This window comes from Ambystoma mexicanum, chromosome 1q (genome assembly GCF_040938575.1).
Source record: "Ambystoma mexicanum isolate Mex_15411 chromosome 1q, UKY_AmexF1_1, whole genome shotgun sequence".
In the NCBI taxonomy this organism is placed as follows: domain Eukaryota; kingdom Metazoa; phylum Chordata; class Amphibia; order Caudata; family Ambystomatidae; genus Ambystoma; species Ambystoma mexicanum.
Window position 1 is genome coordinate 161,625,353 of NC_090922.1, and position 14,312 is coordinate 161,639,664.

Consider the following 14,312-nt stretch of genomic DNA (forward strand, 5'->3'; position numbering starts at 1 on the left):
ACTCCAGTAAATGTCCATTTTTTAGTTATTGTGCTGGATAACCAGTATATGTGTGTACATTTAAATAAAATGACCATAAATAAATATGGATAATTACAGCAAAAATGTTGGTAAGATAAACATTATAAAACCAGCAGTCTTGATGATAAGAAAGGGCCTTCTACTCACAGCATGCAAGTGAAATGATGTAACAGGCAAGGGGTGTACCGTATAACACGGGGGTCACTTGGCATGTATGACCATGTCATTTCCCTAGAGATCCCCAAAATGCTAAACTAAAGTCTACGCAAGCTGCTGCGCCCGTTTATTTTTGAGAGCGGAGCCCTCACTTTTCCCAGTTGCATGCGAGAACGTCACCAAGTCTGTTTCTTGGGGTTCTGGGAATTGTCGTTTTCTTTTCCATTTCCAAGGTAGGACTACAAATCCCATACTACCAGGAAGAACTGGGAGGCATTCTCACGCATGGAACAGGGAAACTTGAGGGCTTTGGTATGGACCAATGTCAGCAAATATTCTTTACTTTACATTCTAACAGGTGCTGGCCAGTTCATTGGTCTATTTTGCTTTGAGTGACCGTTATCTCTGCTTCACAGAACAAACACTACGTTGTTATTAAACTAATATATGCGAGGCCACGATCCCTGCTGCTTTTAAACCTAGAATTCGCGTGTGTATTGATGTTGTGGAGAGGGCTGGAAGCGGTTGTGAGAGCAGTTCGGGTCTCGTGAAGAGACTCGGCGTTTTATGATTTTAAAATGCGGGCAACCCTGGTTTACTGTCGCGCCTGTTAATGCAGTGTTATGATGGTGAATGGGTCGGTCAGTCGAGGCTTCTTATGCAGAATTATAACTGCACGGGGCACAACAAAGTATCTTTTTAGCAGCACAGAAGCACAGGAATGGGCAGGCACACAATAATCCGTCTCTTGTTGCATTTTCAGGTGCCCAGCTCTGCCCCCGAGGCGCCGGCTGTAGGCCTCGGGCCGAGCACCGCTGGCTGCGACCCTCGGCTGCCAGGCGTCAGCGGGACCCCGAAGGGAGCCGGGAAAGGTGCCGCTCCCGATCTGAACCCTGCCCGAAATGAGGAAAGCGCCGAGCCTGCGGCTACGAGTAAGTGGTGTGGCTGTGTAACCGGCGCTGTGATGTCCGCTTTTAGACAATTATTTCAACTGATGTTAGCTTGAGTGGAATTTGCGTGTGCCCTTATGCTGTGGGCAGAGAGGGTCTGGGATGGGGAAAGAATAGCTGACGTGTATTCGAGATTTAGATTCGGAAAATGGGATTGTATCTGTGGCATTTTTTTTCCGAATAGTGCTCTTTCAAATGGGTGTAATTGCTCTGGTTACTTCTCAAGTTCCGTGTGGTCATGCGTGAGGCCACCCAGTCCTATTTTTATTTCCTTTGAATTCTAGGAATTGTAATTTTTCTTCATTTCAAACATAGGAACCACAGAATTCCAAGCACAAACAGGAATGGGTGGACTTCTCATGCAGGGCCCCCAGGGGAAACTTGAGTGCACTCTTGTTGGCAGTGGTGGAAATGGAAAAAATGTGGTGGGGGATCCCACAACACAAGGGCCGGCGTGGGGGAAGAGTTTGGGGGTGGGCGGTGCCCGAGGGGCGTGGTCTAGAGGGGCGGGGCTCGTAGTGGACATCCAGAAATGCTGGAATACGTCAAACAAAAACCGCCTGCGACGGCACCATTGCCTTTTACCGCCAGCTTTGGCACTGGTGTGTAAAGCACAATGCTCGCTACATGTACAACTGACTGGTGTGTTCAGCACAATGCTCGCTACATGTACAACTGAAGGGAATCAGTTGTACATGTAGCGAGCATTGTGCATTACACACCAGTGCCAAAGCCGCGGTAAAAGGCAATGCTGCCGCCGCGTGCACTTTTCTTTTTGTTGTTGTTGTTGTTAACTATCCTAGCGCGGTTCATGGTCTTGGGCGGCTGACTCTGGCCGGATCCTGAGATCCGGCTCCATATCTGGTGCCGGATCTCGGATCCGCCGAGAGCCGGCCCAATGACCAGCACTGCTTGTTGGTATACAAAAACTGCTGAGACGAGCGAACATGAGCCGGTGGTGCCGAAAAGCTGCACACGAAGAGCACAACCTACAGGTGGCTTCCCCAGACACGGGGAGGCGCTGCACTATCTTTTATTTATTTATCGCATATGTGTAAGACGCCTATACAACAAAAGGTGTTTCAAGGTAACACAAGATTAAAAAAAAAGTGCAGAAAAGAAGTGCAAGGGGGTGGGAGGGTGCCGGTCTGCACAAAAAGAAGTGTGAAGTTGGGAAGGAAAAGGGTGAAGAGGCAAGTACAACGGGGAGGCTAGAGTGCAAGTGCAAGGGAATGTAGGTAAGTGCAGGGAAAGGGTTGGGGGTGTACTTAAAACTGAGAACTCCACAAGTGAAGACCGCAAGCAGCCCCTGTTCGCTCACAGATTGATTAATTCACACTGGGGGGGCCACTGTTGAAGGAAGTAGAGTGCTTCCGATCAAAGTAATCCCTTTGCTGTTGATGGTCCTGAAGAACGTGACTACTCACATGCCACTGAAACCGGTTGACCGCCTATGTGTATATCTTGTTCAATTCACGTTATAGCGATAACACCTCTTTGTACTCCTGTTTTACTTCAATTTTTAAATATTTCTGTGCACAGTGTGCATGTTTAGGGGAATGATTGCAGGTAAATGAATTAATTTTAGAACAAATCCCATGGATGCATATTTGAGGGTTAGTGGAATAAAAGAAAAATATTCCCCCTTCAAATGCCACATGGATGTGTCCCGCGACACCTCAAAGTGAGTCCTGTACTAAAGGTGTACTGAGAATTTCCAAGAAGCCTGCATCTATCTGAAAGGTGGCTAAGACAATCAGTTTGAGTTTAGTGGAGGGATAACTCTCCCGCTATCCCTCTTTGATAAGCATTGCCTCACTGCTCCCTAGGGTCAGGCTGGGCACCCCGGGACAGTTGAGTTCTTTTAAGGTGGACAGTGACTGTTTTAGAAATAGGTTTTATAGATTAAGTCTTAATACAAAAATGTGTTTGGTGGACTGTGTGGTCACCCCTGTGTGTTCTAAACCATATGATTCTGGTGACTAAGAGGTTAACCATATATGGAATAGGTCCCCAGTTTATGTTTAACCATTAGCCCATGTCATGCTGTTCCTTATCCCAGTCCTTACTCATGAAGGCCCCAGCCTTCCCAACAGCAATTTCCAAATCACACCACCTATCAGGCTGGGCACCTCTGCCTTAATCCCCCTGGAACTTTCTCCAAGAAGATGAAAGGACACAGTCTCAAGGGTGGGTGTAGGGAGCTATGCATACTGGGTGGAGGAAATGTAGGCGGAGTAGTACTGAAGAATATCTGTGAGTAATCTGGGTTTTACTCCCTTACGTCTTCCTCATCCCGGCCCTTGCACATGAAGAGTATCCAATAGACCAACTGGCTCGACCCAAAGAATACACATCACACACTACATAACTATACACAGGGTGAAATGTGACTAGGAAGTGGCGGAACTCTGTGTGACACTGTTTGCAGGAGCTATGGGTGAAACCCCATCCTCTGGTCCGGTCAGATGCAAGAAACGGCGGTAGGAAAGCCCAAGTCGCTGTTCCACAAATTTCCAGAATAGATGCACCCATGGACTCAGCCCAGGGGCATAAACTCGGTCCAGGCACCAATGGAAATGTGGCCATAAGCACACGTGGCATGAGTATTTCGGTGACAAGTCCATGGTCTGTTTAACTCGGATGCCAAAGCTCCGTCGGCACACGTTGGATGTCAGGGCACCACATGGGTGTTACTTGGATGCAAGGAGAGATTGCAATTTCTTCCTCAATGATGCCAGCTTCTGCTAGTTCTAATATGTGGGCGTGTGTGCCTTTCATTAACCATTGTTTAGGAAAAGCTGCAGCCCTCACGTTTTCAATCAGTGAATGGTCTGTGCGCCTCTGGTTCCGAAGCACCGTCTGAGTTCTGCTAGTGGCTGTTCTTGATGGATGGTTTCACCAATCCTGACTGAGGCCTAACCTGATGCTGAGCGGCCCCCGTCCTGCACATCACCCCATCCGCTCCAGCCTCCCACCCACTTAGCAGATGTGAGCAGAATCCAGACACCCGAAATAATAGATTAATCAGTAAACATGATTGGGGATCAGAGGCTGCGCACAAGCGATCTACAAGGAGAGGCGACCCTGTACCGTGGTAGGCCCGTATTTGTCCGGTCCCAACAAGGCGGCATTGGCCAGAGGCTCCGCTCTCCCAGGCCCTGTGCGTACCAACCACCCCTGCCAATGTGCACGAACACCAGAGCCACCACCTAACATTCTCCATGGAGGCTGCTCTGAGGCTTGTGAGCTCCTTTCCCTGCCTCCCATTGCATGGCATCTGCTCACCAACAGCTCTGTTTTACACTTCACTGGGTCAGTGCTCTTAGACTTGGCTCCCATGACTCTCTCTGGCACTGGTTTTCCAATAAAGTAATGGCGGTTCACTTTATTTGCATGGTTCCTCCTCTTTGTGTAGTTACCAAGAGTTACTTTGTCATTCTTAACTTTATATTGTTTACAGGTCCCTCTTTCCCTTGAAGAGTTTACATCGTAGGAGATCCAACTGGTGAAAGCCAGACACAGGTGGGAACATTAAGGGGTAGGCCCGAGGGGCTCCTGGATCTCTGTGGGAGATGCTGCCAAGCGTAGGGAAATCCCACAACCCGCTGCAGACCTCTGTGGAAGGATTACGTGCACTGGTTAAGACTGTGTAGAGGTAGGCGCTGTTGCATGTGGGCCTCTGTGGGAAGTCTAGGTGGACAGCCTGGGGAGAAAAAAAGATCAGAAGAGTATGGTATGAAGACCCTCACAAAATTGGGCCCACGGGATGTTAGCAGGAGGTGCAGCCTGTGGAATGGGTTTTTATTGTTATATTGGCACCTGGCCTGTTGGTGGCGGTGGCCTCCTAGCCAATCCGGAGGCTCGTAACGGTGTCTTTACATCATAGCCCCTTGCTTGCCAGACTCCTCGGAACGGGGGCCACCATCTTCCCCACCCCCACGCTGCCGTCCCCTCTGTCCCCCACTACCCCACTCTAATTTGCACATCCCAGTCCCCGCCCTACTTACTTTGCACTACTTGCGGCAATGGCTTCTTTGAAAGGGAGAAGAGACTAAGTGTAGTTCCCTTCTCCCTTATCCATGGTGGCCATCTTGGTTTGCAGTTTTTTATTTATTTGAGAAACGGCAAAAACGCCGTTTCTCTACTTGCAAAAAAAACGATTCGCTTCCTGGTATAACATGCTGAGATTCTACTAGTAATAAACCCCTCCCTGGGGGACATTACCCGGTTCAGGGAATGCCCCATGTCTCTTGTGAAGGCCCTCACTTTGCTTGGGCCTTTAATTTACACCTCGGGACATTACCTGACCCGATAATGCCCCCCAGCTCGTGGTTTATTGCTTAATTATCGTGCTGGCCAGGGAAGGGACGCCACGCTCCGCTTTTAGACCAAGAACTTTCCTGCCATCTATTTCCTTGAAGAGGCCACTGCACTCTATGTTGTTGCAAGGGGGATGATGTCCTTATCTGAAGCAGAAAGCACATGGGGGAACACTATTTGCCATGAGCATATGGGAATTCCTGACCCTCCCTTCTGGACAGGGCCCGGCAAGCAAAGTACATGTTTAATTATATTTAGAAGATACAAAAGGTGTGTTTTGTGACGCCCAGATGGTGGTTGCACTTGCTTTTCCAGAGGCTGTGCCCTGTCATTTACTAATTTCCCCGCAGGCCAGTCTCCCTTGGAGACGATAACTTTCTGTAATAATCAGCTACGAGGACACGTCCTTTAGGCTCGCCTGTTTATCATGCCCTGTTAGACTGTTATTCAAAAAACAAAATGGCCGAGTTAAATAAAAAACTCAAGTAATTAATGTTTACCTACAAAGAGCTGTTTTTAAGATCATTTCACTGGAGATGTTTCCTTGCTCGTCTCCTGTCCCCGAAAGAGAATTATTTTGTAAGTGATATTGGAATTCTCCTCCATCTTATTCTTATATTCACATTTCGTAGGAACCTACGCATGATCGACATTTTAGGAGGAAGGGCCTTTGGGCCCACCAGGACTCTACCTATGATGAAAGGGTAGCTAGCTCACCGGTGCAACCCCTCTACACCCCTCGCCAATAGAGATCAACCTGCAGCGGTCACCAAATCAGAGACACACACAGACCTTCTGGCCACCTGGCGAAGGGGCCTCGCTTCCTCCCTCCAGCCCCCTGTAATGCATCCAAGCCAATTTTCATCCCCCACCGCCCCCAATCAGTTCCACTAGACTCTGGTCTGGTCTGAGGCAGGGGTAGTCCAAAGGTTGAGTTGCCGCTTGGACTTCCCTGCCTTATGTTAGCCTCCGGCAATGTATTCTCGCTCAGAGAATACGTGTAAACGTAATCGGCAGGCAATGCGTATTCAATAAATCAGGAGCGGACACGCAGGGGTGTTAACGGGACTTTAATCAAACATCGAACTGCCTAGGAGGCGGTAACCCCGCCCCCAGCATCACGTGGGGCGCAGCCCACTATCAACTGCAGTGAAAGAGGACTGTTCCTCTGAACGTGCTGACAATAGAGGTAGGACGTTACATCTCCCCCCACCTTAACTAAACACTTCAACAACATTTAATTAACTTCTTCAATCCATCTGATGGGTCGGCGGATGACCCTCTTGGACGGGCTGCGCACCTGGGTTGATTTTGTTGGTGTGCTGTCGCTTTCACTGCCACTGTCGTCAGCGTCTCCTTCCTCTTCATGATACTCAGAGTCCGTGTTTGACGAGTCATCTGTTGCTGTTATTGAGGAGTCAATGGTGGTGTCAGTGTTGTTGAACGCCTTGAAAAAGGATGAATTTCTGGTGATTGTGCCACTTGGGCTAACGGCAGTTATCATTGACCCATGGATGTGAGTCACTGTCATGGGGTCTGGTTTGAAAGCAGGCATGTCCTTCGTGATCTGCTTTTGCCGTACTAGTACTTGGTCCCCAATGCAAAGAGTGCTGGGTCTAGCGTGTCTTCTTGCATCTGTATATTTCTTCATCCTTTCTTTACTTTCTTGATCTTTGTTTCTGGCCTTCTTTGTGTGCGTGGACTCATCCTTTGCTCGTACATGGTGTGGAAGTCTTGTTTTGATGACGCGCCCGAACATGAGCATTGATGGACATTCACCGGTTGAGCTATGCGGTGTGTTTCGATACTCTCGTAGTAAGGTGCAGATGGCTTGCATGAATGATCCATTTGTGATGGAGCAGATTTGTAGGGTGCGTTTAAGGTTTCCCATGAAACGTTCCACCATTCCATTTGCCTGGGGCCACAGTGGTGTGACTTTGTGGTGTTGGAAACCTAGATGTTCTGCGAACATGGCAAAGTCATGGCTCGTGAAAGGAGGTCCATTATCGGATTTGACCCTGGAGGGGATGCCATAGTCGGCAAACGTCTTGTCCAGTGCGGGTATGACAGATTGTGCGCTGGTTGAGTGGATGAGATGTACTTCGGGGAATCGCGACATTTCATCAATGATCACCAGCACGTATTTGCCATTTGCCAGCGGTCCAAACATATCCACTGCTACCTCATCCCACACTTGCAGCGGCATCTCCGATGTTTTGAGAGGTTCAGGGAACGTGCGCGGGGCCACTGCCTGACATGCTATGCATTTTCGTAGTAGTTGTTCTACCCGTTCATCTATGGATGGGAACCATACCTTTGTTCTAAGTTGCCTCTTGGTCGACACTATTCCTCTGTGTCCTGCATGGGCGATGTCTAGTACCTGATCTTGGAGGGTTTCCGGAATGACTATTCTGTTTTCTTTTAATAGTAGACCTTCCGGTGATGTGGATAGTGTGTGGCGGATAAGCTTGAATGTGCGGAAGTGTAGTTCCTCTTCCGTGGATAAGGAGGATGCTCCTTTTGCTCTGATCTGCCATTGATTCGATTTTAGGCACGATTGCACTGTCTGGAGCAGTATGTCTTTCTGGGTTGCTTCCACCAGTTGTGCCGTGGTGATGCATTTGGGTAGCGCGCTGCTGATCAGGTATCTTAGGTATTGGTTTGCTTTGTGTGATTGGCGCTCATCTTGAGCTGGAAGTGGGTAGCGGGATAAGAAGTCTGCAGGATTGTTGTCTTTGCCCGGTCGATGTATTATCTTGAACGAGTACTCTTGTAGCCTCAAACCCCATCTGGCGATTCGTGGTGGCATTCTTGCTGTCGGTTTTCCATAGATGGTGGTGAGAGCTTGGTGGTCCGTGACTATGGTGAATGGTCGACCATACATAAATAAATGATAATGCTCGCACGCCCACACTACCGCTAAACTCTCCTTTTCAGGTTGGGAGTAGGCGCATTCTGTCTTAGAAAGGCTGCGGCTGGCATAGGCTACAATTCTCTTTGGTGAGTCCGGTGATGCTCCGCGTCTGGATTGTGCTAGGATTGCTCCTAGTCCCACTGGGCTAGCGTCTACTGTGAGTTCCGTGTCAAAATCCGGGTCGTAATAGGCCATGCATGAGGCCATTGCGATTCTTTTCTTGATTTCTTGGAATGCTTCTTCACATGTATCCGACCACTTGAATTCTTCGTGCTTCCCTGTTAGTAGCCGCAGGGGTGTGCTCACTGAGGCGAAGTCTTGTATATATCGGGTGCAGTAGCTCGCCATTCCCAGGAATGAGCGTACCGCTGAGGCTGATGTGGGTGTGGGAGTCTCCACTAGTGCTTGAACTTTTTCTGGGTCTGGTTTTAGGCCATCTTTTGAGAAGATGTGTCCAAAAAAATTTAAGAGTGGATTTACTGATTTCGCATTTGTCTGGATTGAGTGTGAGGTGGGCATTTTCTAGTGCCATGCAAACTCTCCTCAGTGTGTCATTATGGCTCTCTTGCGTGGTGCCGAAAATTAGAATGTCGTCGGAGTAATTTAGGCAGTTGGGGATATGTTTTATTACTTGATGGATTTCATTTTGGAAAATTTCGGCAGCCGATGATACCCCAAAACTGAGTCTTTTGTATCTGAACAAGCCTAAATGCGTTGAGAAGGTTGTGATATACCTTGAAGTTGGGTGCAACTCGAGCTGGTGGTATCCCTACCTTGGATCCATGCAGTAGGTGCATCATGTCGGTCATTCTTGGGGCTAGATGCCGTTCTCGCTCTATGGCTACATTCGGGGCCCTCATGTCTACGCAAATGCGAATGCTGTCTTTGTTGTCTTTTTTCGGCACGGGTACAATGGGAGACACCCAGGGTGTTGGTCCCGATGCTGGCTCTATGATGTCTTGCTGCAATAGTGACTGAATCTCGTCTTCCACGTGTCTTTGTATGTTTAGGGGTATGCCCCTGTAGTGCTGCGCTGTTGGGGTTATTTGAGGGTTAATGTGTAGCTTTATTTGTTTGTCCTTTAATTTTCCCAACCCTTTAAATAGGGAGGGAAACATTTGTTTTATCATGTCCTTGGGGCTGGTCGTGTATGCCGACATCAACTGATACATGATTTGAATGAGTCCCATTTGAATTGCAGATTTGAAACTCAAGATGCTGCCCCCTGGTACGTCCCCTTTTATGACATATATTTTAATCTTTTGAGTCTTGTCTTTGTATTGACAGTGTGCCATGAACATTCCTTGGCAGTTGAGAGGCTTGTTGGAGCCATATGAATATATTAGCGTGTCTGCTTCCTTCAATGATTTCTTGTCGTTGAGGCGCTCATAAGTCTCATTATTTATGACATTGACTGTTGCCCCCGTGTCGATCAGGAATTCTTTGTTTTGTCCATTTATTTGTAGTAGCAGTGTGGGACTGTATTCCGCAGCAACGCTGTTTCCAATGGCGTGCACGTATCCCCTTTTCCTGTCCCCGCTGGACGATGATGAGTACGAGTTTCGTCTTCTGAGAGGCGAATTTTCTAGGTGTCTGATTTTCTGTCTGGAAGATCTCCTTTGTGAGTCATGTCTGGCGCTAGTATGGCTCGCGTGTTCTCTTCTTTCTTCTCGCCTTCTCCCTTCTCGTGGCGTGTCGCGGGATGAGCTTTGGAGATGGTGTCTGGATACTGTGGGTGACTGTCTCCTGCGAGATCTCGGGCTTTCTCTTGTTGAAGGTCGGTCTAGCCTCCTCGTGTTCTTCTGTATTTCTGTCGGCTGGAAGAAATTTACGTTTCTGCACACGGATTGAAAGTGGTTTTCACCTCCGCACTTGTCACAGTTGTGTCCGATGGCGGGACATGGACCGACATGTGGAAATTTGAAACCGCACCTGTAGCATTTCTTTTGTTCCGTAGGGTGTGATGTATTTGATGTTCTGATGGGGCATAACGATGCAGTGGAACCGGACTGTGTGATTTTGATGTTGTCGAGTGATTCTGTCTGTTGCGCGAGGGCAGCATCAGCTCGTGCTAGTTGTAGTATCTCTTCTAGTGTCCTGTTCTTTTGCAATAATTTCTTTCTGAATTCCTGAGATGCGCAGCCGGCAATGGTTTGGGACTTTATTGCTTCTTCCGTTGAATATCTGTCAAACTCACAATATTTTGCTCTTTTTCTGAGACGCATTACGAAGTTGTCCATATTCTCACCGCTGTCTTGTGTGGAGGTGTGGAAGATATGTCGTTCGTAATCGACGTTTCGCAATGGTGCGAAGTATGCATTTAAAACATCAATGATACCTTGAAACGTGTCTGTGTTAGATTCAGGCATTTCGAAGACGATGTCCCGTACAACTGGTCCTAGGGAGTGGAGTAGGATTCCTCTGAGTCGGCGCTCCTCCCTTACCCCTGATGCGTCTATGTAGACATGCAGCTCTTTGAGCCATCTGGCCCATCTGGGAGCGAGGCTGCTGGTGTCTGTCATATCAAATGGTGGCACAGCCAGTAGATGAAGTGATTCAGAGCCATGATCCTCTTTGTGAGTTGCTTGGCGCGGTGTGGAGCTGGATGAGGGGCTCAGGGTTCCACTGTCCGGGTTATCATCAGACATGGTTGCTTTCTGATCCCTGCCAGTAACGCCTTGACTGACTGCTAAGAAGCGTGCAGCTTTATAATGAGGCTTAATGTGAAGGAGATTAATGCACTGTGCTTTTATCAGGCGCACGCGCACGTGGTTGGGCCTGCGAGCCTTGCCGTGTGTATCAAAGCGGGCCGCGTGCTTTGTAGTGTACGCACGCGTGGCTGGCCCTTGATGTTAATATTGCGTCAGAATTCCTCGTGCTGGGCCTGACTGCAGTACTTCAAACGCGTGTCGGGATGCACGCGATGTTGCGGCAGGTTTCCGCGTGTATTACGCGGCGCGCGTAACACGTGGGTTGGCGAATTGTACCTGCTCTGTAGAATGCTGGAGATGAGTCGGGGCTTCTTGTTCCAAGCGGATGCTTGCGCCGCGTGCGTCGTGAAACGGCTCCGGTGCTGCAAGTCGGGCGGCAGGAGTCCTGGAGTCGGCGACTACCAGCTGAGAGGACCTTCAGGCTCCGGCACCGTTTCAGGAAGACCTCGTCGCCATTGTTAGCCTCCGGCAATGTATTCTCGCTCAGAGAATACGTGTAAACGTAATCGGCAGGCAATGCGTATTCAATAAATCAGGAGCGGACACGCAGGGGTGTTAACGGGACTTTAATCAAACATCGAACTGCCTAGGAGGCGGTAACCCCGCCCCCAGCATCACGTGGGGCGCAGCCCACTATCAACTGCAGTGAAAGAGGACTGTTCCTCTGAACGTGCTGACAATAGAGGTAGGACGTTACACCTTATATCCTTAAAACCCTCGCCACAGAAGAAACACGTGGCTCCAGCTCGGCTCTCCAGCCTCTGCCAGGAAGTGCTCGGCAGGCCTCTTGACTCCAGCTCTTCTCTCATTTCTATCTCTACGTCCAAAGGGCGCGTTGGTAGGTCGTGACTGGAGCGGATAGGCCCGCAGACGGCCCTGGCACGTGACCCCGTCCTCTTAGTGAACGCGGGACTTTGGCTCCTCTGCTTCCCTCGAGCTTTCGTCTGTGCAGACAGGTCTCCTGGCTCGAGCTCCCTCGCCCTCCCCTTGTGCATAGAGACAGCAGACGGCGAGCCCGAGGGCAGGGCGGAGGCCTAGCCATGTGCCAGGCCCCAAGTACCTCTCCAGAGAGGGCTCGGGAGTTCAGTGTCTGTCACGCTATCTTTATGGCTGTTTACATATAGGGGCTCACGTCGGGAAACTGGGAAAGGTTCTCATGGTTATAAGTTTTGTTAAAAATATAGCCCTTATCTATGCTTTCATCTCGGTTAAAACAGTTTTAAATAAACAGCACAACTTCACAACTTCAGAAGTAGACGCTTTGAAAAATAATACATTCTTGGGACTGGTTCATAAGGTCCTTTTATCGAGGGATGTATCGCCAGAATCTAGACAGAACTGCAGTGTTTTAAGTTGTCCACTAAGTAACGGCCACTATTAGCAGACGAGATTTCAAGTGAAGGGTGAGCATAAGAAAGTGGCCACTCTGTGCAGCACAAAAACACTGTGATGTCATCCGTGTGCGATATGCAAGTGCACACCCGCTTTGTATGTTTGTATGCAAGGGTTTTAAATTGGGAGTATCATGACCGTTTTTTGGCACGTCTTGTATGACGCACTTGTATGTTGGATGCTCTCTTAGTGCGCGTGTCGGCTGCACTTCTGGGGCGGGGTGTGTAGGGCTGCTGGATGGATTGGGGGCTATCTGGCCTTTTCTTATGGTACTACTCTACAGCCCAATCCATTGGGCGGTTACTGGGGTCCAGCCTGTTGTCGGACAAAGCAGGAGTGGGGGTGGTCACTAGATTTCCTGGTTGTAGAGGCGTAGCCAGGATTGTCTAACACGCAGCTCCTGAAGCTAATGCAGTTGGCGCCGCTGCAGCAACATTAACATCTGTAAATACCCGCACAGCGCTGCGGAGTGGGCTTTTGCAGATTTTGGGCGGGCCTTGCCTGCTCAGGCCCTATGAGGCCTACGCCTCTGCTTGTTGAGGATTTTGAAGGGCAGGTCTCTGAGCACTTTCTTGAATCTTTGTTTGTGTGAATGGTCATTGAGCGGGTGGACCCAGTAGTTCTGGAGTAGTGTGCCTTTTTGCGTTGTTATTTTGCCTCTGTGTTTCTGCTGCTTCAATTTTTGCTGGCAGTGCAGAGCACTTTCCTGGTTTAGGATCTCTGGAGGGTTGGCACTGGGAACCATCTTGGGACCTGAGAAGCGCGGGCAGGGGGGAATCCTGTGAGGAAGGTCCTTTTGGTTTGGCTGCTTTGTTCTTGATCCTCTGAAATCTCTGGGGTTTCTTTTTGGACACACATACACAGATCCATACATGGTAAATCGCGACTCTGGTAGGTATGCACAAAGGTTCACTTGGCCTTGAGAGGGCAAAGATCACCGGTCCCACCGCTCTGACTTCGAGGGGCTAGGAGGTCAAATCACTCTCCAAGCAAATTCCCAACTTCTTCAGTTTTTGAGGGGTGGATAGAAGCCTAGGCTGCCCAGACAGGGGGGTGCTATGTGTAATGAAACAGTTTGTTGTGCCCCTGCATCTGTACGTTAGCCCTTAGCAAAGCAGGCTCAGGAAGGTATGTGCTCAACGCAGTGAGGTCCACCTGCATTTCATTGAAGTCCAGGTGCTGCTGCGTGCTTCTCGGTGAGCACATATGTATTTTGCAGACAAGAAGGAGAATGGCGAGCCCGTTTAACATCTCACATGTTGACCTTTTTTTTCAGGTGCTTTGTCAAAGATCCACTTTCCCTTCCGCTAGACGAGTAACTAAGAATTGATATCCTCTCTATCGCAACTTTGTGAGAGATAACTAAAGAATGCAGCTCGCGGATTGTCATCGAGCTAAATAACGAGGGCTTTTCAGATGTCTGTCTTGAGTTGCTTAGTTCTCCTTACAAGTCTCCAAGCTAAATGTCGGTCAAGAGTCGTCAAAATCCTGGAGCTGGCAGTGATCCTTCTTGGGTCTTGGAGGGTCTAATTCACCTGGTATTTGAATAGCATTTTGCCTCGGCCATTGGTTTCTTGAGGGGGAGTGATGGTTACGCTAGTGGGTTTCTGTGGCATTAATCCTAGTGGCTGCCTCAATTACTTGGGTTGGCGACAAGTGTCTGCAGTATGTGAACGAGGCATTCAGCGTGGATGTAGGCTAAAGAGAGGTTACTACCTTTCTGATTGGCAGTGAATAAGGTTATTCCAGATCATGGAGATTACTGTGAGAATGGATCATCTTAATTGTCATTGGAGGCCAAGAAATGTTGTATAGCACTTAATGCTATTGGTATAGCCTCAAAGC

The 14,312-nt window shown here is 48.9% G+C and overlaps 1 protein-coding gene across 2 annotated transcripts in view; it reads left to right on the forward strand.

Annotated features, from left to right (window-relative positions):
* The window catches only part of GSE1 (Gse1 coiled-coil protein), a 1,546,392-nt gene that overhangs the window by 665,581 nt on the left and 866,499 nt on the right, over positions 1-14,312 (forward strand). For both annotated transcript variants that reach the window (XR_011283474.1, XM_069636384.1), the window contains exon 2: positions 941-1,109. Coding sequence is in view for 1 of the 2 variants with exons in the window: in XM_069636384.1 (XP_069492485.1) it covers positions 941-1,109 (169 nt within the window). In the remaining variant the exon portion in view is untranslated. The remainder of the gene's footprint in view (positions 1-940; positions 1,110-14,312) is intronic.